This window comes from Dendroctonus ponderosae, unplaced genomic scaffold, assembly GCF_020466585.1.
Source record: "Dendroctonus ponderosae isolate FM_Combo_2020 unplaced genomic scaffold, Dpon_F_20191213v2 Dpon_F_20191213_1, whole genome shotgun sequence".
Classification (NCBI taxonomy): domain Eukaryota; kingdom Metazoa; phylum Arthropoda; class Insecta; order Coleoptera; family Curculionidae; genus Dendroctonus; species Dendroctonus ponderosae.
The window spans coordinates 14,605,912-14,626,681 of NW_026017110.1; the positions used below are offsets into that span (position 1 = coordinate 14,605,912).

Sequence of the window (20,770 nt, forward strand, 5' to 3'; positions counted from 1 at the left end):
AATTCGATAAAAACGTCTCGCACATGGATATTACGTAGATAGAACTAGATAGTATTTTACTTAACGTCGAACGGTTAGCATCGTAGGATAAGTAACTTAAGTAACATAGTTCCAAAGATGGCGCCAAAGGTACCCAATGTTGTCTTAAATAATGGCAAACTCTTGCCTGCATTAGGATTGGGCACATGGAAGGTAAGACTCATGTTTCTAATTCGAATTTAAACTAAATCATCTCAAATGTTTGAATTCGAATAAAATTTAAAATATGAATCTAAACCCATCTAAATAACTAGGACTCCATCAATTGACCGACACACTATTGATATTGCAAGGCGTACTTTTGTAGTATCGCATATTTTTTACTGATTATCATCACGGTCACTAATTAACCACAACACATTTTTTTAAATCTGTTAAATCTTCACTAGTCTTTAAAAAAAACATATTAAACTAGGCTCATTTAATTAACTTCAGTCGAAACCCGGCGAGGTAGCCCAAGCCGTAAAAGACGCCATCGATGCAGGATACCGCCACATTGACTGTGCGTTATACTACCTCAATGAGGAGGAGGTTGGAGCTGGAATCAAAGCCAAAATTGATGAGGGAGTTGTGAAGAGAGAAGAGCTTTTCGTTACCAGCAAACTGTGGTGCAACTTAATGAGACCAGACTTGGTAGAACCTACCATTAGGAGGAGTTTGGGGTACTTGAAACTAGACTATTTGGACCTGTATCTGATCCATTGGCCCACTGCCTTCAAGGTAAAGTTAAATGTGGAAAGTAGGTACCCTATTAACTTACACATATGATCAATGTTAAACTCAGAACTCTATGCAGGATTTGAAAATCATGTATAAAATATTTATTTTTATTTGGAAAAAATACGCTAATAATGTTTGGTTTACTCTGGATTAATAAATTTCCAATCATTAAAACCGCCACAAAAAATAAAATTCGTTAATTCCTAGCGTTTCTCCAAAAAACAAATTCTAGTTTTTAAATAAACTGGTCCTCACTGTACACGATTGTCTACTTTTTCACATATTTTATATAATATTTGGTTTAGATAAAAGCAAGAGCGAAGTACGTTTTACATCAGCATGTAAAATAGTCGTGAATTCTTCAATGCTAATCTACCCTTTCTATTAGAGTATAATCATGTATAAAATATCACTTATGATATGAACCTTGAAACGTAGAATATCAGAAGCTGTATGTAAACAGTTGTGATTATATAATGGAGATAATTAATCACACTAATTATGAATGACATATAATATTATTTAGCGCAATATTTCAAAAGATTGGATATTTCAAGAAATTGTTCGTACATGATCGCCATTTGACCACTTTCCGGGAGCAAAGTAATTTAAAATAGTATGTTACACTGGGTGTGCTAAATAAAATATTATAATATAAATCGAAAACTCTTATATTGGACATAATTCACTAATAGCAATCTATATCTTATGCATGCAGGTTGCTAATGAGTACTGTCTTCAGCATCAATTTTTACCATTGCATCAATTTGCCTCAAGTAAACATTAACACCGTAGCTATCGCGCGTCTCTCTTGTGAAAATTTTCACCTAGTTAGTCTCTTTATTCCTTATGCATAGTAAACTTTATGCATGTTGCATCGTACGCATTTAAACTACCACAAATTCGCCCTAACGCTATCTAAAATCATCATCCTTCCAAATGACAATGTTTACTAAGTGGAAGCAAGTTTCACAAAGTTTTATTTGTAATTTTGAGTTATTCTAATATTTAGTTTGCCAAAGAAAATTTTTTTAAAACATTTGCCCGTTCTCAAGTAAGCCCCTGTGTAGCCTTAAAATGAATGGGGCCAATTTTGAATCACCCTCAATACTATAATTTGCTGTAACGAACATTTTAAGAAGATTTCAAATATCGGAAAATATACAGGGCATCACATGTTAAATTCATTTTACTTCGATAAGGCCCCGATAACCCCGAATCCGAGAACTTTAGTGTACGATCTTGTTTGCTATTAACAAAAGTTTTCCAAAATAACAATCTGGTTTATAAAAGGGTAACATTCTATTGGAACTCAAAGTAGGCATGTGCTGCGTTACTTCATATTTGCGCCAAGTGAATAAAACACGATTACGTTCGTAGAATGTTAAAATGTTTGCAATTAGAAAGTATTTCAAGTGTATTATTTAATAGAGATTCTACAAATTATCATTCTAGTATGTACTCAGATTTATTTGCTGTATTTAAGAATTCTTATCTTTCAAGATATTTGTTTATTCCCGTGTAGTACTGATATGAAATTTATTTGAACTATTTCAGTATCTATTCAAAATTACGGAGCAATTTACTCAACACTTAAAAAGTTGGAAAATTTTCAAATTATACAGGGTGTCCCGTAAGCACATGATCAAAAGGGCACTGCTATATTATTTGGATCAAAAGAAGACGATCTGACCTAACTTTTCTTAACAAAAAATATCTGACTCCTCTGCTATGATCAAAGTTCTTCAAAAAAGTGAATTTGTTTTTATGAAAGACTCATGTTTTGTTGAAACAATCGAGTTCAGCCGTTTATGTGTGTGAGTGAAGTGGTGAATTCTTGAGTGTCGCGGTACAAAAACTTTCAGAACTTTTTATTTGGTGGATGGAATCAGCTATTTTTTGTTGTTGATGCACTAATCATTAATTCACAATTTTGTGCTTTTTGTAAAATCTTGTAGCATTCACAGTTTTTGCGCAAAAAATATGTCTGTTTTCTTGCCACTTAACAATGGTTAGACATTAACTGGAAATATGCGGCGCGTAAACGTGTACGCCTTCACGCAAGTTGTCTTCGCAAAACCCTAATACTTTGACCATGTCGGTCACTTCTTCATTAAAAAATGTAATTCGAAACAAATTTGTGAGATTGATTGACAATTAATTTATGCCATGCATCATGATATTTGCAGTTAATGTCACAGTTAATGTTTGTAGAATTTTTTTTTTTCGCAAAAACTATGAATGCTGCAAGTGGATGCTGCCAGTAATTTTACAAAGAGCACAAAATTGTGAATAAATAATAAGCGCATCAACAAAAAAAAAATAAGTTGATTTCCTCCACTAAATAACAAGTTCTGGTAGTTTTTGTACCACGACACTCAAGAATTCACCACTTGTCCATGTGTGTCCACTCGATTGTTTCATCAAAATATGAGTCTTACATAAGAACAAATTCACAGCAAGTTTCACCAAAATACATCGTACCATTCTCCCGATATTTCAAAAAAGATAAACTTTGACCATCCATAGTAGAGGAGTTAGACATTTTTTGTTAATAATAATAAGTTAGGTCAGATCGTCTTCTTTTGATGCAAATAATATAGCAGTAACCTTTTGACCATGTGCTTACGGGACACCCTGTATAAGCGAACCCAGACGGTAGAAGCACACGAAGAAATTCAATGAGGAGTTTTGTCATAGCCGTAATTGATATCACTCAACATGCAATCATACTGTGACCTTATAGCAGATATAAAATTATCGTTCTTGCCCAAGAATTTTGTCTACAATGAAGCTCTACTGCAGTTCAATACAGACATGATTTTCTTTCAAAGTAGCAAGTTTATTAGGAGTATGAACTTTATGTTTAATTTAAATTTGCTTTAAACGCTTAATGAACTGCCCGCAGTTTTTCAACGTGTGTATAATTTATGCGTTTTACACACTATCCATGTACTCTAAGATTATCTACTTTGTGAGTAAGTAAGCCTTAAAGCACTTCTAAAGCCAATGTGTTAAATACATATATTTATAGTCAAAGGCCATTTACTTTTAATGAGGTATTATTATGATCTTGAAAGTAGACTTTCCAAAGATATGTAGCTTTGGTATGATCGTAAATGAAGTTTATCAAGCTTAAAATCAGGTTGGAAAAAAGAAATCCATTATTTCTTCAGTAGATCGCTTTAGTAATCGATATCGTTATTTTCTAAAAAATAATTTAAGATTTGTACTTGGAGTGGCATTTGGCATCACAAAAATTATGTTTACTTTTTTTGTTAGGTCCATTCAGTTGTGACTTACAAGGTGTTCAAGAAGATATAGATATAAATTGAAGAAGATTTAGTATACTTTATAGTTTTTCTTTGATTAAAGAAAATTTGCACGCCAGGCGGTTCAAATTATGAATGGTCTTTAAGGCCCGGGTACTGTAACACACAATTATGCGAATTTTTCCGTCGTTTTCGTTTAGATGATTTTAGAGTTAAAGGTACTGTCTGTAGTGATTTGTCAGGAAGTCTTCGAGCTTGGTTACGAATTATTTTATGCACCCACCATATAGTCCAGACTTAGCACAAGCGATTATTATGCTTTTCTCTCTTTGCAAAACTTTCTGAAATAAGGAATTGCCATCAAGAGAATATTGTAAAATACGATTACAACAGTATTTTGCTAATAGGACTAAGAATTCTTTATTATGAAGCGACCTTTAAAATGGCAACAAACAACAACGAAACGGTATATATTTGTCCTAAATTGGACAATTTATTAAAATAACTCGTTGATAAAAGAAATTGTAAATGTAAATTTTTGACAGCTTAAAAAAATTAATTATATTTGCTCCAACAATTTCATAACAATTGTCCGCTTTTATGCGCAAAATGAACCCAAACTAATGACCAAATTCAAATCATCTTAAAGAATTCTCTTAAGGTGTCTTAATTGAAGATCAGAAAGCTGAAATTTCTATATCCAGATTCCACACTCAGCTTTAAAATGTTACTTTATAGTTTTACTTAATGAACTTGCATTTTTAATTGTTGTTTTCTGTCGTTTTCAGCAAGGAGAAGAATACACTCCCCGTGGACCGGATGGAAAAACTTTATACGGTGACATTGACTATGTAGACACATGGAAAGCTTTCGAAGAACTTCAGAAGAAGGGCCTAACTAAATCCATTGGCGTCTCCAACTTTAACAAAAGACAACTGGAAAGACTACTTAAGAGCGCCACGATCAAACCAGTAACTAATCAAGTAAGCATTTTAGATTTATTAGCTCACTATTTCTTATTGCAATTACATCGTGTTTAGGTTGAATGCCACCCCTACTTAAACCAAAAGAAACTTACTGCATTTTGTAAGTCGCTGGACATCGTCATCACTGCTTACAGTCCTTTGGGATCACCAGACAGGCCGTGGGCTAAACCTGGCGACCCGATCCTAGTGAAGGAACCAAAAATCTTAGCTTTGGCTGAAAAGTACAAGAAAACCCCAGCTCAAATAATTTTGAGGTGCGCAAATCGGATAAGTAAATGAAAAACTATAAATTTATTTTAATTTGGTGTTTCAGATATTTGCACCAACTTGGTGTGGTTCCAATTCCAAAGTCAGTCACCAAATCTAGGATAGCAGAAAATCTTGACATTTGGGATTTCCAGCTGAATCCGGCTGATGTTGCTGTTTTAGATACATTTGATTGCAATGGAAGAGTTTGCCAACATTCAGAGTAAGTATTCAGAAGCTGGAATTTAATTTTTACGAAACTATCCCCAATAAGTGGCGCCTGAACATTCCTTCTAAATCTGAAAGGATTATTAATGTTATACGCACTAATATAATAAATACTAATAAAACGCACTGCTAATTTAAACCGCATTTTTTAGGGGCGCTGGGCATCCTAACCATCCATTTGAAAACGATGAGTGGTAAGAAGCATCTTTACAAAACCTACCCCTCGAGATCACAATGGAGCGTTATCTTTGTGTTACAACTGCCTTCTAATATAGATTACATTTTTTTTCAATTGTTCTATCTATTGCATTTAACTGTATGTGTAATTCTACCAAACAACTAAAGACTACTGCATAGACTTACTGGTTTTTATTTCATGTCGAACATTCCGTTTTGTACATCAATTTAACCAACATATTTCAGAAATTATTTGCCTTAAAACTATAACTGAAAATATGCAAAAATATTGGGTTGGCAAAACAACAAATCGGAATCGAAAGTTCAATAGTATTGTATCTGACGTTTCGCTCGCATCTTCGCCGGTTATAAACAACTACTTGATGCCATAGAGAAAATAAAATAATTATTTTATTCCCTATTTTAGTTATTCTATGCTTGATGCTCTACGGTCTCTCTCAAAAATAGGCATGGGTAACTGATTGCATTTTCAGGAGTTGACGCACTGAAGCCGATATGGCTTGATGCGCCAACCCAACACACCGGCACAGTAACTCACCGGTGCAGTTGCGTTTCAGTCATTCATTTGGCAAAATGTTGCTCCTTAGAAATGTAGTGACTTTTTTTACTGTTAGGTGTTAAAATTGCTTAAAGCTTTTACCCGCCTCTGGGTTAAAAGGTAAGCGTCATTTAAAGTGCGGCACATTGAGACGGGATGAGTTATATCAAAGACTCAGAAACGAAAAATACTCTACAAGTTTAGACTTGTGCGTTCAGTAAAAAAGAGAAGTTAAAATGTCGTCAAAATTTCTTCAAACCTACAAAAATTAATTCAAATCACATAAAATCCTGAATTTTTCGTGCTTCGTAAATATTGAATTGAAAATGAACGCATTTACGCAACTGCAGACTCTTCAATAACAAAAATCCAACTTCCAAAGTAAAGCCAGTACTAACTTGAACGATTGACATAATAAAAGTGTTTTTAAATGAAATTTCGGAACGTGCACTTAAATGTCCGATATTCAAACTTCGTGTGATAAATCTACCAACATTTACTAGCGCACGTTGTTATAACTGAATCGAATGACCAATTCTCTATGCAATGATATAAAAGCAAAATCTGTATCAAAAGCAAGCTCAAATGCTTCTTGAGCAACGTCGACAAATGCGACGTCATGTTTCAATAAAATAATATTGAAAGCGGCGTAGTGCCACCTGGAAAGAAAGAAAATGTGTTTAGTACACCAGGAAATCTTTCCAATGCCAAACTTATCTGAAATCAGTAAAGCAAAGAGAGAGAAATATAGAAACTCAAATCAAGTTAAAAAATTTACAGATTAGAAATAATTCTTACCAGCTTTCTGCAAGCTGGCGCCCCATCCTCCATTGTCTAATCATTAATCCTTGAAAAAGTCACTTCGAATGGAAAACTTTACTTGATACTGATATTTTGACTTAATCTTGTGCATCATTGACGTGCCGCAAAGTAAAGTTATTTTTTGTTATTCCTTTTTTCCGCCATAAACACCCCTCGCATTCACCCTTAAACTAATGGTGCGCGGTGGCGGTCAGTGCGTTCGGGTTAGAGGGTGGTGCGGGGGTGCGGTCGGGAAAAAGGGATCGTACGGTCAGTCCTGTAAACCAGTCCCGAAGGAAACGCGTACGAAGACRGTCTAGGGTACGCCAAAAAGAAGGCTACCGACGCCACGCCATTTTGTTYTTTTTTKTKAGTGCTGGATTCCAAGGAAATCCAGTTTTTTCCGGAGCATCCTTGCTCCTTGATCCCCCGGAAAACCGGTGAACCCACCGCGAGACTATTGTGCGCGCCCGGAGACCAGACTATTTGCCCGCCGCAGTACGTGGGACAATTGTGCGCGCCACAGGTACTCGAGCCATAGATTCCCGTAATTTTAGTTTATTTTATATATTATTAATTGTAGTTGGTTGCAGTTCTGTTTGTTCGGTGTGGTTTTGTTGTTTGTTTTGTTTTCTTTTATTATTGGTAGTTCACATTGAGCGCAGAATCGCGCGCAAGCAGGGGGGTACTACCCAAAACAAGTACCTGGCATCCCTACGCGCCGAACTAATTTTTTTGTTTAAATCTTAGTTTTATTGTGCGCATCCATCACCTTGTCATGCAGGGACAAGGTCGTGATTCCCGCTCTCCACAAGAGGAGACAGAGGCGCCCTCGAATGGAGGGGGAATCTACGCTACAATCATATTCAAATTTTGCCTTTTATTTCAAGTTGGAAAATTTCATGTTAAGTAACCAAGAGCTGAATAGGAACTAAATTCACACTATAACTAAGCTACTAATGTGGCAATCTTTAATTTTTGTCTCTTTAAGCTTTAATCAATCAATCAAAATCAAAGTGCGGCGCAGTGAGTTATAACTCATTAGCGCACAGATTGGCAACAATTCAAAAGGCTAACTCAACACAGTGTTACCCATGCCTACTAAAAACTATATTAATGAGTGTTTAAAAGAGATCGATTTTGCTTTCGATATACATAAATGTATAAGTTATGTCACATATAGATAAATTACTGTGAGTGATTGAAATATAATTGTTTTTTTTTTAATAAAACGATTTAAAAACCTAAAGCAGTAAAATGTGGTATGATCTCGAGTCCTTTGCTTTAAATACTTCATAATTATTACTTTGAAAATTTTTTTGTGGATTAATCCAAATTATAGACTGCGACTTACACAATTTATTTAAAAGGTACACATTCTCCTAATTTAAAATTCCCTTTATTTGACATCTCATATTATTATTATATTTATGTAGTATAATTAATATTAATTTATCAAGAAAATTAAACCGAGTATTAGAGTGAAACGTAAATGAAATGAAAAATTGTTCGCAATTTTATTTCATTTGCATATGCATAGTTAAAAATAGTACAAAATGTGGACCAACGTTATGTGTCTTATACTCGATTTAATTGAACTATGTTAAAGGTATTTCAAGAATTTACTAACTTCAAACTAAAAAGTTTCCAAAAGAAAAAAGGATATATAGAGATAATTAATACAAACCAAATTAGGCATATATTTAAATACATGTTTGGAAACTTTTTGGCAGTGTAAACATTCTTTACTAAAAAGTTATATCAAAGCAAATAAAACCGCTTCACTCATAGTATTTATGCAATAACAAATAAGCTAAACAGAATTAACTGACTGAACAGATATACAAAATGAACATTAATGTATAATTTGAAATTAAAATGACACCAACTATTAACAACTTGAACATATTATTCGATTCCGAACATTTGCAAAAATATCAGTTTAAAATGTTAAAAAAATAATAACCCGTATACATTTTTAGAGCCTCGATAGTCTAGCTTGAATACTTCTAATATCATCGACCAGCATATCGCTATTAGCTTTACTATATAGATTAGATAATAATGTTGCTATTGTGTCTTGGAACATTGCCTTCAGTTTTCTCCTAAAAGAAAGTAATTTTAATTTGGGGTAAAATAAATCTTCAATTGCTATATGCAAACATTTTCAAGAAAGACTGCTTTCAGTTCATGTAGTACGTTAAATAACACTTACTTTTCGTTAGCCCCATACGAGTCGTAATCATAAATGAACGATGTTACTAATGCAGTTATTACTTTATACAAGTGGAATTCATTATCCTCACTTTGCCAGAAATCCAGATTAATGGAAATAGTGAGTAAACTGAAAATAGTGATTTATTAATATTACCGGGCAAATACTTTTTAAAATTATATCATTACTAACTGGAAAATCTCAACCCAAGAGTTAGAAATCACTTACTGGCTGTAAACTTGAATCACTTTTTCAAGTGGAATATCTGCAAACTTTAGACAATTTGGTACTGCTAGTTTATTCGATGTTTTCAGTTTCGCGTTGACCATTTCCAATTCCCCTACTAGATAGCCTGAATACAATAGCGATTATTTAAAAAGTATTGTTTAATACTAATTAATCAAAAGCTACGAATCTAACAAAGAGTCAATATTTACCTATCAAAGAGAGTAAATATGTACATCAAAATATAGATTATAAAATATGTATTTTTTATTCCGTAAGTATTTCCAGACATCCAGAGATATTCTGCCAATTTTGAATTGCCCCGTATATTTTCAAACTTACTCAGTGGGAAGCAGTTATTAGAATTCGCATATCGCTTGGCTAATCCTTTGACTTTGCTCATTAATTGAGACATGCGGTCATCTCCGCTTCCAGATGACTTTCTCAGCTCATCGGCCAAAATTTGTTGCCAGATGGATTTAATCAAATTGTCATCGTCGGTATAACCAGCACAGTCGATGATAGCTAATTGACATTCGAGCAAGTTGAAAGGATCGGCAAAGTTTTCGTAGAGCTGAAAACAATAGTATTTACTTTATTAATTTAAAACTTGTTTATTAATGTTTATGCTCTACCTGAGATATTTCGTAAAGTCCACTATTTAATGCAGCCACGGCTTCGTCAGCATTTGGAACTTGGCCACTTAAATTGCTTATTTCTTCTAAAATTTGCTCTTGAACACGAGCAACTTCCATTTTGTCTTCCAGATCCCTGAGAAATACTCCTAGATATGGGGCATAGCCACTCTTGTCACTTCTCATGCACATGATCGCCCGCGCTAAGTAAGTCAGTCGTTCCCTCAATGTTAAACTGGTACTAGAAGTAAAAAATAAGTTAAATTTTGAAAATGTCTGAAATAGTGGAAGTGTCTACCCAGTCTGTGAAGCGAGGCTATTTAAGATCTTCGCTGCAGCAGCATGATTATTATTGCTCTCATAAAACTTCCACATCAAATCCATAATAGAAATATTTTCAGGATTCTGAAGTGAACATCGTTTTAGATAATGCTCCAGAGAGGGTTTGTTTATTTTAATTAGGTCGCTTGTCATCTGTTTGGTTGCCATCCAATCGTATAAGGCTACATGCATCAGTTCATCATCGTAAGCCAGGATTTCATCAATTACTTGCTGTATCTTAAAAAATATACAATTAAATATGATTACTTCTACTTCCATTGAAAATTATTTACGGTCCAATTAAGTCTTGTACTTTCCATTCCATCTAATATAATTGACTTTTTATCGGCGTAGTCCGACACTTGTTTTGCAATGGGTACCGGGTCTTGTTCGTTGTAAATTGCTTCTAACATACCAACAATTTCCCGATATATTTCCATTCTGAAATGTGTTTAAATGTAAAAAAAAATGATTTAAATTAAAGTGTAGTGATATACAGGATGATTCACAACCGTGTGAACACAAAGTAGGGGCGTGTAGAATACCTCAAACCAAGTCCAGTTGCCATTTAAGTTTTTTTCTCAGGCCCATGGTTAACGAGATACAGATGTTTTTCGTAAAACCAAGTTGTTTTTCTTAAAAATGGCTGGAAAATTTGCATTCAATGAGCGAGTTGATATGCTATTAGTATTGGGGTTTTGTGAGAGTAACTACCGAAGAAGTGTGGTGAAGTACCGAAGAAAATTTTCAAATCGACAAACGTTTCATAATGTTGAACGGAAAGCTCAGAAGACGGACCCTTTTACTCCTGACGTCTTAAATGGCTCCAGACTATTGCTGGACTACTAGAACTACAAGCGAACCAATAGGAAATTGGAATTTGCCGATATAAAAAACCCCCAAAAACAAATGTTTGTGTTACTAGTAAAACTGGTTAAAAATCTACATATTCATAAAAAACAACATTTTTATTTACACTTTGGCAATCTGTATCTCGGAATCTATTAACTTTCGGATAAGACAAATTTGCCTGAAATGCAATATTTTTGCCTAAGCAATGTCAGTGAATTTTTGGACATTAGTTAAGAACCACCCTGTATAGAAAATGTATGGAATGGTATCAGTAATAATTGTACCTTTAAAAAAATGGCATTCAATTATTGGATAAAGCTGACATTAATTATCCGCAAAGGGTTCATTTATGCTTAAGAGAAAACGGAGCGGGAGCATATTCGTTATATTTTTGTGAATTTTTATTTGGATTGGCTTACAGCCGATAAACTTCAATTATTGTAAATTAAAGTAAAAACAAGGACACAAAAAAGATTATAAGAAAATTCAAAGAAAATCACTCAGAAACCCTACGAGGACTTATGTTTGTGCAAATATCGCGAAAACGAAGGCAGATACAAAAAAACTACAAGAAATTAAAAATTCTTAAATTGAACAACAAATTCAACAAATTGTTCGGACGAAGTCAGGGACGTACCACAAAAAAGTTCGGGTGATATGCTCTTAGAAAAAAAAACACCCTGTAGATTTTCGCAACCAGTTGGCTTACCTACGGGTAAGGGTAGACCCCTTACCCGTAGGTAAGCAACAGTAGATTACGTCCAAAAGAAAAAGGCCCCAGAAAAAGAAAATACCAATATTTTTTAACAACTTTAACACCATGTATCTCGTTAACCATGGGTCTGAGAAAAAACTTAAATAGAAACTCGACTTGTTTTGTGGTCCTCTACACGCCCATGCGCTCTGTGTACATAAGGTTGTGAGTCACCCTGTATAAACAGTACAACTATTTAGCCTGATAAAATAGTAAATTTCGCAATATTGTAAATAAGAGTTAGACATATTACTAGATCGATCATCACCTACTGACCCAGATTGAATGAAAAATCTTTCTCGTTTCGACACATCGAGATACTAACAACAAAATTATGTTACGGAATTTCTTTCGCCTTCGCATATTATTAAGATACCATACATTTTGATTGCATTCGATCAACCGAATGTAGGTGCCTTTTAGACGGTTTCAAAATCAAAACACCTGAAAGAGGGTGAAGCTCTGTTCTCACCTTATTTTTTTTCCAAAATAGTTACAACAAATTTACAGTAGAGCATAGTAATATTTCATGTTCAAAAACAAGAGAAAAAATTTCCATAATAATAACAATTTTAAACCAAATTTTAATCGATTTTTTGGATTTGCTTTTATTTTTAAATCCATGCTTAACTTGATTTCTCCTATAAATATTTTCAAAATATAAAGCTCACTCACACACTCAGATCAGATTGATCCCCAAAATCCGCTACAAGTCCCAGTTCTTAATAAATAAATAAGTTGCTCGATTCTTACCGCCTCTGATACATATTCGTACCATCTTGATCACCGGTTGTTTCGTTACTGTTGAAATAGTTCTCAGCTACCTTGTCAGGATCTATCTTCCTACCACAATGGGAGCAAAGCTCAATAACCGCTTTGTATGCTTTTAGAGAAACGAATTGCTTGCAAATTTCCGGTAGATTGACGTTGGGAGCAATATTTTTGCACAGTTGTAATGCTGAAGTTAACATCACTTCCTTTTCGTCCATGTTTTGTACGGCTCTGGTGGTTTTTAGAAGCTCATTAGCCTAGAACCATCAAGCCATAGGCATGAAAACTGAATAAACCAGGTGAATGGTTTTAACATTTTACCTTCGAAAATGCTGCGTCTTCCGGTCTATACAAATGTGGACAAACTTCCATTAATTTATTACTAATTGAATCTACAGATGCGTTGTCTCCTAAATAACTATCCACTAAAGTATTTATCAAAATGTTACAAATGTCCCGTCTATAAAGGAACAGTTCTTTGAAGGTGGTGTTTTGAAGAATCTGTTGCTGATTTTCAGGTAACGCTCCTAAAAACACAAATTTTAAGTTGTTACTATACAAAATATAGTACTGATGTATCACAATCCAAGTTGATAAATTTCTGGAAAGTTTGAAAATAGTATTTTCATAATGTCATTATTATCGTCACCAATATTATAAACCATATTTTTGGTTAATAACTATTTATTTTACTTACCGACTAAGTTATGCAACTGATGATCACACAAAATTCTCCACAATCCAACAATTTGGCAGCAGTGGCACACAAATGTTTTAAGCGCATCCAGAGACTGTTTCTCTTCTAATTGAGCGTCTTGTTGGGTGGGATTTGCAACGGTAAAATTCAGCGCAGGAGAACTGTATAGAGCAGCTTGATGCGTAGTAGTTACAGCTGAAGACAACTGAGTGTTCAACTTAAGGAAATTATGCAAAGCATTCAAATTGCTCTGAATTTGCAGACAATCTTCGACAGCAATAGAGCTAGTATTCTAAAAATACGACTTATATTCCGATGCCTATCTACATGCATACATTGAAATTTACCATAATATTTTTTCCATCGGTGCAAATTCTCTCTACACATCTTTTATTCCATAGAGGTCTTAGAATTCTGCCAAGGTATAGGTATAAACCATTGTGCTTGGCAGAGTAATTCACAAAATTGCTGAGATCTATTGCAGTTTGTTGCCTTATTGGTTGAGAAAAACTTGTTTGGATACCTCCAGCCGGTTGATAAGTAAGATTCGAATAACCGTCTTGTTGAGTTGAAACTACGGAAGAATGAGGTGAAAATGCATTGGAAGGATGTTGTGGAGCTGGAGTAGAAATTATGTTTGGAGAGAATATGGAGGTGCCTGAAACTGAAAATAAAACTTAAAAAAGTAAATACACACCGGAAACAAAATGCTTACAAATGTTGGTTTGATTTAACGGAGCGACTTGCGGTTCACCACCAAACATAAAAAATGCTCTAGTAGCAAGTTCGGCAACTGGGATGTTTTCTTGGCTCTCCAATGAAGCCAGTATTAAACTAGTGGCACAGGCTTGAGTTTCTTTTTGCATAGTAAAAAATGATTTTAAAGCTGCGGTATCTTGACCTAACGAATTAAAGACAGAATAATTCATTGTTTTTTCGTTTAACTCATTACAAAAATTACCGTGACTCTCCTTTAATATCTGTCTTAAAAGATCTACTGGCCTTTGCTTAACAAATATTTGAACACTATGCGATGTTAAAACTACATATTTCTTTGGTGCCTCAAAATGTTGACGTACCATTAAAGGAGGTTCCTCTTGGAACTCAGAGCTTAAGTGAAGATAGTTATCATGACGAACCTAAGAACATAATATGGTTTAATAGGCGAGTTCTTCATGCGACATTGTCAGCAATAGACAAACATTTTACCTCAGCTAGTGCTAAAGCTGGACCATCCAAACTAATTGTATTATATGCTTCCATTAAGCTGGAACTAAATGGGAATAGATCTGAACTCATACACCATAAGACATCTTTGTCTTTTACATTGGAGATTAAAACTAAATTACGATCTCTAAAAAAATGGTAAAATTACAATCCAAAAATACTCAATCAGCACATTTTTGTTCTTCCTTGCATCAAGTTAGTAATCCATAAAGCGCTTTAAATAACTGCTATAAGAAATAAACTTTCTTAAACAATGCAGAGGGCACGATATGCGTCAATCACCAACAAAATATTCGTAAATATAACTATATTTTCATCTCTACTTTTCCAAATAACACCATTGAAATTTTATTTTTGATTGCTGCATCTAATTTCACATTGCACTACGCCCTGTGTGTGCCTTAAAATTTACGAACGAATATTTTGACACGGACCAATTTTGATTGCGTTCCTGGACAGAATTTTAAAAATCATGGAAGGCATATACTTTTATTCATAGATCTAACTAGAAAAGTTTAACACACAAATTCATGTTTTCCTTTTAAACAGTAAGGAAATTTCCTTTTTAACATCAAACTGCTTAGATTCCAATCAAATATTAAACGGTAAACAATAAAAACTGATGTTTTTACACATGTAAGGAACTACCCTGTATGTATGCAATTGCATGGAACAAACTAAGGTCAACGAATAGTACGTAACGTAAGTTTGTGACTTACCTGTAATGAGCCATATGAACACTTCTAGGCCTAACTGTAACATTAGCAGAATAACCAGGCGGCAAGCGAACATGTACTAGAGTCAAAGTATATGGCCTTTGGTTCGGTTGCTGATTGGACAATCCGACAACAGATAAGTAGAATCTAACGCCTGTTTGTGTAATAGCAACTAGATTTAAGTTTCCAGACTCGTATGATTCTACTGGCGAAATGCTAATAACAGGTCGGAAATTTTGGCTATCCAGAGTTCTAAAGAAGGTCAAAACTTATTAATCTAATAAAGTTAAAATCTTTTCAAAATATTTACTTGACGGTATTCATTGCTTGGCTAACTAGGGTATTCTGAGACACTTTGGTGATTCTAGAAAAACCAGTGCCTTTTACGCCCAAGTCACATACTTCTATGGATCCTTTTTCCGTTAAAGTGAACAAAATGTTCCGGCTATTGTCTATAGCTATTTGAACTATACTGTCTTCCTCACTTAAAGCTGCATTCAGAAAGGACGGCACAAGGAATGATAAGACACTTGTGGAGAGATTTACGATTTTACAACGTTTACCAAACCATCCACTATGAGCCTACAATAAAATCCCGAATAAACTATCAATAAAAGTGTGGTTCGTACAACTTTATATTACCTGATAAGCTATCTCAAATAAAGAGCCCTCCTTAGTACCAAAAAACAAACGGCCGCTGTGAGTGGTGGCAATGGTAGTAACTGTGTTCCCATCAGTTGGAAGGGTAAAAACTGGATCAGGAATTAAATGAATTTCAGCTTCTCCATGATTTGCTGCAATCCCACTTATCAAATTTCTGATTTTATTATTCAAATACTATTATTACCTTCGGTAAATGTAACTCCCAATACTATAATATCCACAGCAGTAGTTAGCACTAGCAAGTATTTGATAAAAGCATGAAAAACTCCCGGTTTCGGTTTCACAAGTCCCACGCATAGAATTGTTTCGTTTATTCCATCGAAATAGGCCAGATCAGTGTTTTCTTCATACGTCCATATGTATATATCACTGTCCACCGTTAGCCATGCACGATTGATTTCCGGAAATAAACCCATCATGCAGTGGCATTGAACATCTAAATTTTATTAAGGAAAACGGTCTGGGAAATATTTCCAAACATACGTTTAAAAATATATTTAACGAAATAATACATTTTAAATGAAACAACACATCTGAGCTAGCAAAGCACGTACGGATATAAAACGAAACTATAGGACAAAACTAATAACATTTGAAATGAAAATACGTTTTTCTTATCTTGGACCAACAGTTAGACTCGCCCTAAGTAAAAAATTATTAAAGATAATAGAATGGTTTTAAGAGCAAGTTCGCTTTTGCCAAGGAATTAAACAACCACCATCACACAACTCAGTTAACCGTTTATTTTATTTTTACTTGATTATTTTTATAGGGAGCTTTAAAATGCATTCAAAAAGAGTGTATATATAAGGAACGATGATGAACTAATAATTACAGTGCGTTACTATAATTTCATTACAATCTTTGAAAGGGCTTAAACGAAAATCGCTTGCAACATTTTGCAACATAAGTAAATAATATAAAAAAATATTTTTAAATTAAAATTGCATTTTTCAATATTATACAAGCTATTTAAATGTACGAATAGTATTTCCACTTGATGCGGCGAACTATAACGGTAAATATCGAAAACCAGACACCGTTTAGCTGTACTTCTTTTTTAGTCCAACAGGGATAAGTTACAAATATTAAAAATTTGCCGCCGTTATTTCCAAGCCCTAAGTACAATTATTCCAGAAACCCACGTTTCTGTTCTCATTAAGATTAAGATGGATCACCCTTGCTCTTGGGTACCAGTGTTGCCGCAACTTAGTTACTAATTACTAGTGAAATATGTAGAAAATAAAATGAAATTTGGAGAATCCAAACAGCTACTTGAATCAATGAAAAGTTTGATAATATTTGGAATACAACAATAATATTAACCAGTTAACCAGGCTTGAACATCGTTTAGACGCTCAAGCCAATGTTGCACCTTCAAGCGATTTTCTGTTAGAATAGATTTCACTCAAGGCAAATTTTTCAGTTTGCGCAATCTTTAAGCCTTTTTTACGCCAACGATTTGTTTATGCAGCGTGTAGACGGCCTCTTTAGCCTAATATTTCAGAAACATGCAAATGGTTTGTTAAGTGTGTTGTGCAAAGAATCCATTATTGTATATATACAAAAGAATATTGCATATTATGCATTTTTTGATGCTACCACGAAACATATAATACAATATGCAAATACATGTTGCAAATTTAAAGATAACAAAATTGGACCATGTATCAGACAGTATAGACCAAATAAATTGGCACAAAATGTGAGAATTTGTTCAAATTAGTTATAAATAAATGCATATTTGTATCAAAACTTATTAGGGTTTATTGGCCATAATCTAGTTAAATTATTAGCATCTTCAACATAATAAATCTAAATTTTATTATAAGGACAGTTTTATTGCCGTCTTCAAATTGTAGTAATAGAAAGCTAAGACGAGATTATAAGAAAATGTCTGTTCTTTTGTGGCTGTTATTAAAAGTCTTAGTTGATAGCTGTATGCTGCAAGGGGTATAGTGTATCATTGTTATACGTGGGCAGAAAGAAGTATTTGATCTATAGCGCCTTTCGAACGAAATAAAAATTATTATTAAGTATTATCATTATTCAACTTCTCTGTCCGAGCATTAGTAACTATATGCATATCATTTTTTTGTAATAAAGTATGTATAAACATGTATGTAAGTATGTATAAACAACACATACAAAACTTCGATAAATGTATGATTTAGCAAAAGTTACCACTTGGGGAGTTATTAATATATTCCGTATTTAGTTTCTGATCTGATGAAAAGGATACGACTGAAGTGATCCACAATTTCTCCAGGAAGCGGTATGTTATTAATATTTTTCACCTGCGATAAACTGTTGAGAGTTCCAGGAAAACCGCTTAAAGAGGGGTAATCCTGATCTACCAAACCACTGGCTGTTGAGCCGGTTTGTGCATTGATGTTCAACAAGTCTATTAGCTTTGGGGAGCTGCAGTCCATGGCAAGCGACCTGTCCACATTTCTTGCAGCAATTTCCATTTTTTGAATGGGAATTTCCGATTCCATTCGTTGGTGGATTATCGAATGAGCATTTATCATTTTTAGGCTGGTGGAAGTTTAAATTATCTTTATAACCTAAAAATGCTGGCGGCGTTTCTTTACTGCTTTGCTGCCGTATAATAATCGTTCATGCTTCGCCCAATTATCACAAATTTGGGATTTTCTAGTTCTAGGAGTTACTAAATATGATTAATAAAGGCACAAACGTCGAAGATTAGCAGGTAACAGAAAACAGAGAGATTATAGAGGTTGAATCTGAGGCTCGTTTTTGAATATTGACGTTTATGACTTTGAACAGTCCAACAGTGGTGTCTTAGGAAACAGTAGACGCATTAAACAAATCTCTACCGATGCTGCCAATTGTTCCCTGTTCCTCGTCACGTGAAGGAAACACCACATTTAAAAGATAGAAAATCGTTGATACGTTCTACAGGGTGATTCATTAAAAATCTAAAATCTTGCTAAAAAATTGGCGAAAAAATTCGTGATCCGAAAGTTTAGATTTTCGAAAAAACAGGGTGTTAAAAATGGTAATTTTAATTCGTTTTTTGCCATTATTTTGAAAATACCTGGGCTGGCAATCTGAAGTTTTATGACGATAGTTTTTTTCAGATGGCGAGTATGATGGATATTGCAATTTCCCCGTTGCTCGTAAGGGTGCTGCTTGCGACCAATATTGCCGACATTTATTAAAGTTAGAACTTTTCGTCACCTTGTAACTGTAACATCTCACATTCAGTTCCAAATCTAAAAGACAAAATTTTTCCATAAATTAAGCATATTCTTGTTTCATATCGATATACACCGGGAACCGCCGCGATCGAAAACTTGCAAGCTGTAACTAGGAACAATTTCAAAATTGCAAGCGACATAAAATATTTTCAAGATGGCCACACAGCCGGTTATACCGGAAGTAGATATCAACTTGCTTATTTTAAATGGAACACCCTATATATTATTCCATTTTTGGAATTGGAAGTCTAACCGTTTTTTATATATTTGAAATTTTATGTAAAAAATCACAGATACATCCACTCAAATAATTACTGATTTTTCGTATGAGGGAATATGTGTTATTTAATCTGAGTCGCATTTCTTGCTGAGAAGGACTTACTTTAATGGAATTGCGACAAAATTTTGATAACTATTAATACTAAGTGTTAAAAAAATAAGTTTCAAAATGACGATGAGAAGAACTAAATCAATTTTTTCAAATGGAAACACCCATTTTTGATAATTTTATCTTATTAAATATTAAAAATATGGGTAAGTTTGTGTAAAATTTTCTATTCCAAAAGTGTTTAGTTTTCCGAAATATCGTTAGTTTAATGTTTTCATATGGCTTTTTTGCCGCATCTCATTTAAATCCTGTCACTGGCTTAGTTGCCATGACGAAAGTGGCCGTTTTTAATACAATCGAATATGCCAAAAGAATGTTTACATCTGTCAGTTATCTTTTGAGAATAATTAATAATCATGCCCGGACGCTTAATTTATACAAACAAAGATTATTTAAAAGTGGGCACAAAACACATGTTCTTGATATAACTTTCACATTCTCCATAAATAATAAATAAGTTTAAATAATCTTCGCTTGCATAATTTGGTTGGTTAATGGTCTGGGCACGATTAGTAATCATATATATGATAGCACAAACAGCACAATATATATATATAAATAATCTTTATTTCCTACAGAAAAAGGCTATCGACCCAACGGTCTTTCTGCCCTTGTTTAGTATATATGTGCCTTAGCCTAGCTTATTCTAAAATTAATTCCTATTCCTAACGTTCGTATAAATTAATCAGCTATACAAAGAAAATAAAAAAAAGTAAAAATTCCTGGCTTACAAAACAAACAGATATTAGTCCTTAGTTCAGTTGCGTTTGTAGGTGTTCTAGTAAAGTATCTGTTGGGGAACGAAAACGGGAGTGTTTTGTCGGTCTTGTGAGGCAAAGGGGATTCAGTATGGTCCAGTTGTGGGGGTTGTTTGTCCATTTTGTCTGTAAGTGTATTAGTCTTTCCGAAATTTTTGTCATGTTTGTGCGTTCGTATAGTAGTTGGTTGGAAGGGTTGTCCAGTGGGTTTTGGGGGTGTCTTATTCGTGTTATTAGTCTTAGTGCAATTTGTTCTGTTGTTTGTACGTATCGTTTTGTCCTTTCTGTTCCGTTGG

The 20,770-nt window shown here is 34.1% G+C and overlaps 2 protein-coding genes across 2 annotated transcripts; one reads left to right on the top strand and one right to left on the bottom strand.

The window, feature by feature from the left end:
- On the top strand, positions 1–5,849 carry LOC109540158 (aldo-keto reductase family 1 member B1-like; the record flags this gene model as incomplete). Its single annotated transcript, XM_048669665.1, is given in 6 exon segments — positions 1–192; positions 475–759; positions 4,820–5,014; positions 5,072–5,271; positions 5,331–5,486; positions 5,644–5,849. Coding segments are annotated over 6 exon segments (957 nt in total). The 3' UTR covers positions 5,690–5,849.
- Positions 5,850–7,400: 1,551 nt separating this feature from the next.
- LOC109540164 (nuclear pore complex protein Nup154) lies at positions 7,401–18,900 on the bottom strand. The gene is made up of 19 exons (XM_048666658.1): positions 18,347–18,900; positions 16,289–16,540; positions 16,084–16,235; positions 15,752–16,023; positions 15,445–15,693; positions 14,708–14,852; positions 14,460–14,637; positions 14,214–14,399; positions 13,846–14,162; positions 13,499–13,790; positions 13,123–13,328; positions 12,784–13,058; positions 10,718–10,865; positions 10,402–10,661; positions 10,104–10,344; positions 9,811–10,042; positions 9,472–9,595; positions 9,244–9,372; positions 7,401–9,133 (listed from the first exon to the last, which is right to left on the bottom strand). Exons 1-19 carry the CDS (start codon positions 18,633–18,635, stop codon positions 9,007–9,009), a joined length of 4,074 nt encoding a protein of 1,357 aa, XP_048522615.1. The 5' UTR covers positions 18,636–18,900; the 3' UTR covers positions 7,401–9,006.
- Between the last annotated feature and the right edge of the window lie 1,870 nt (positions 18,901–20,770).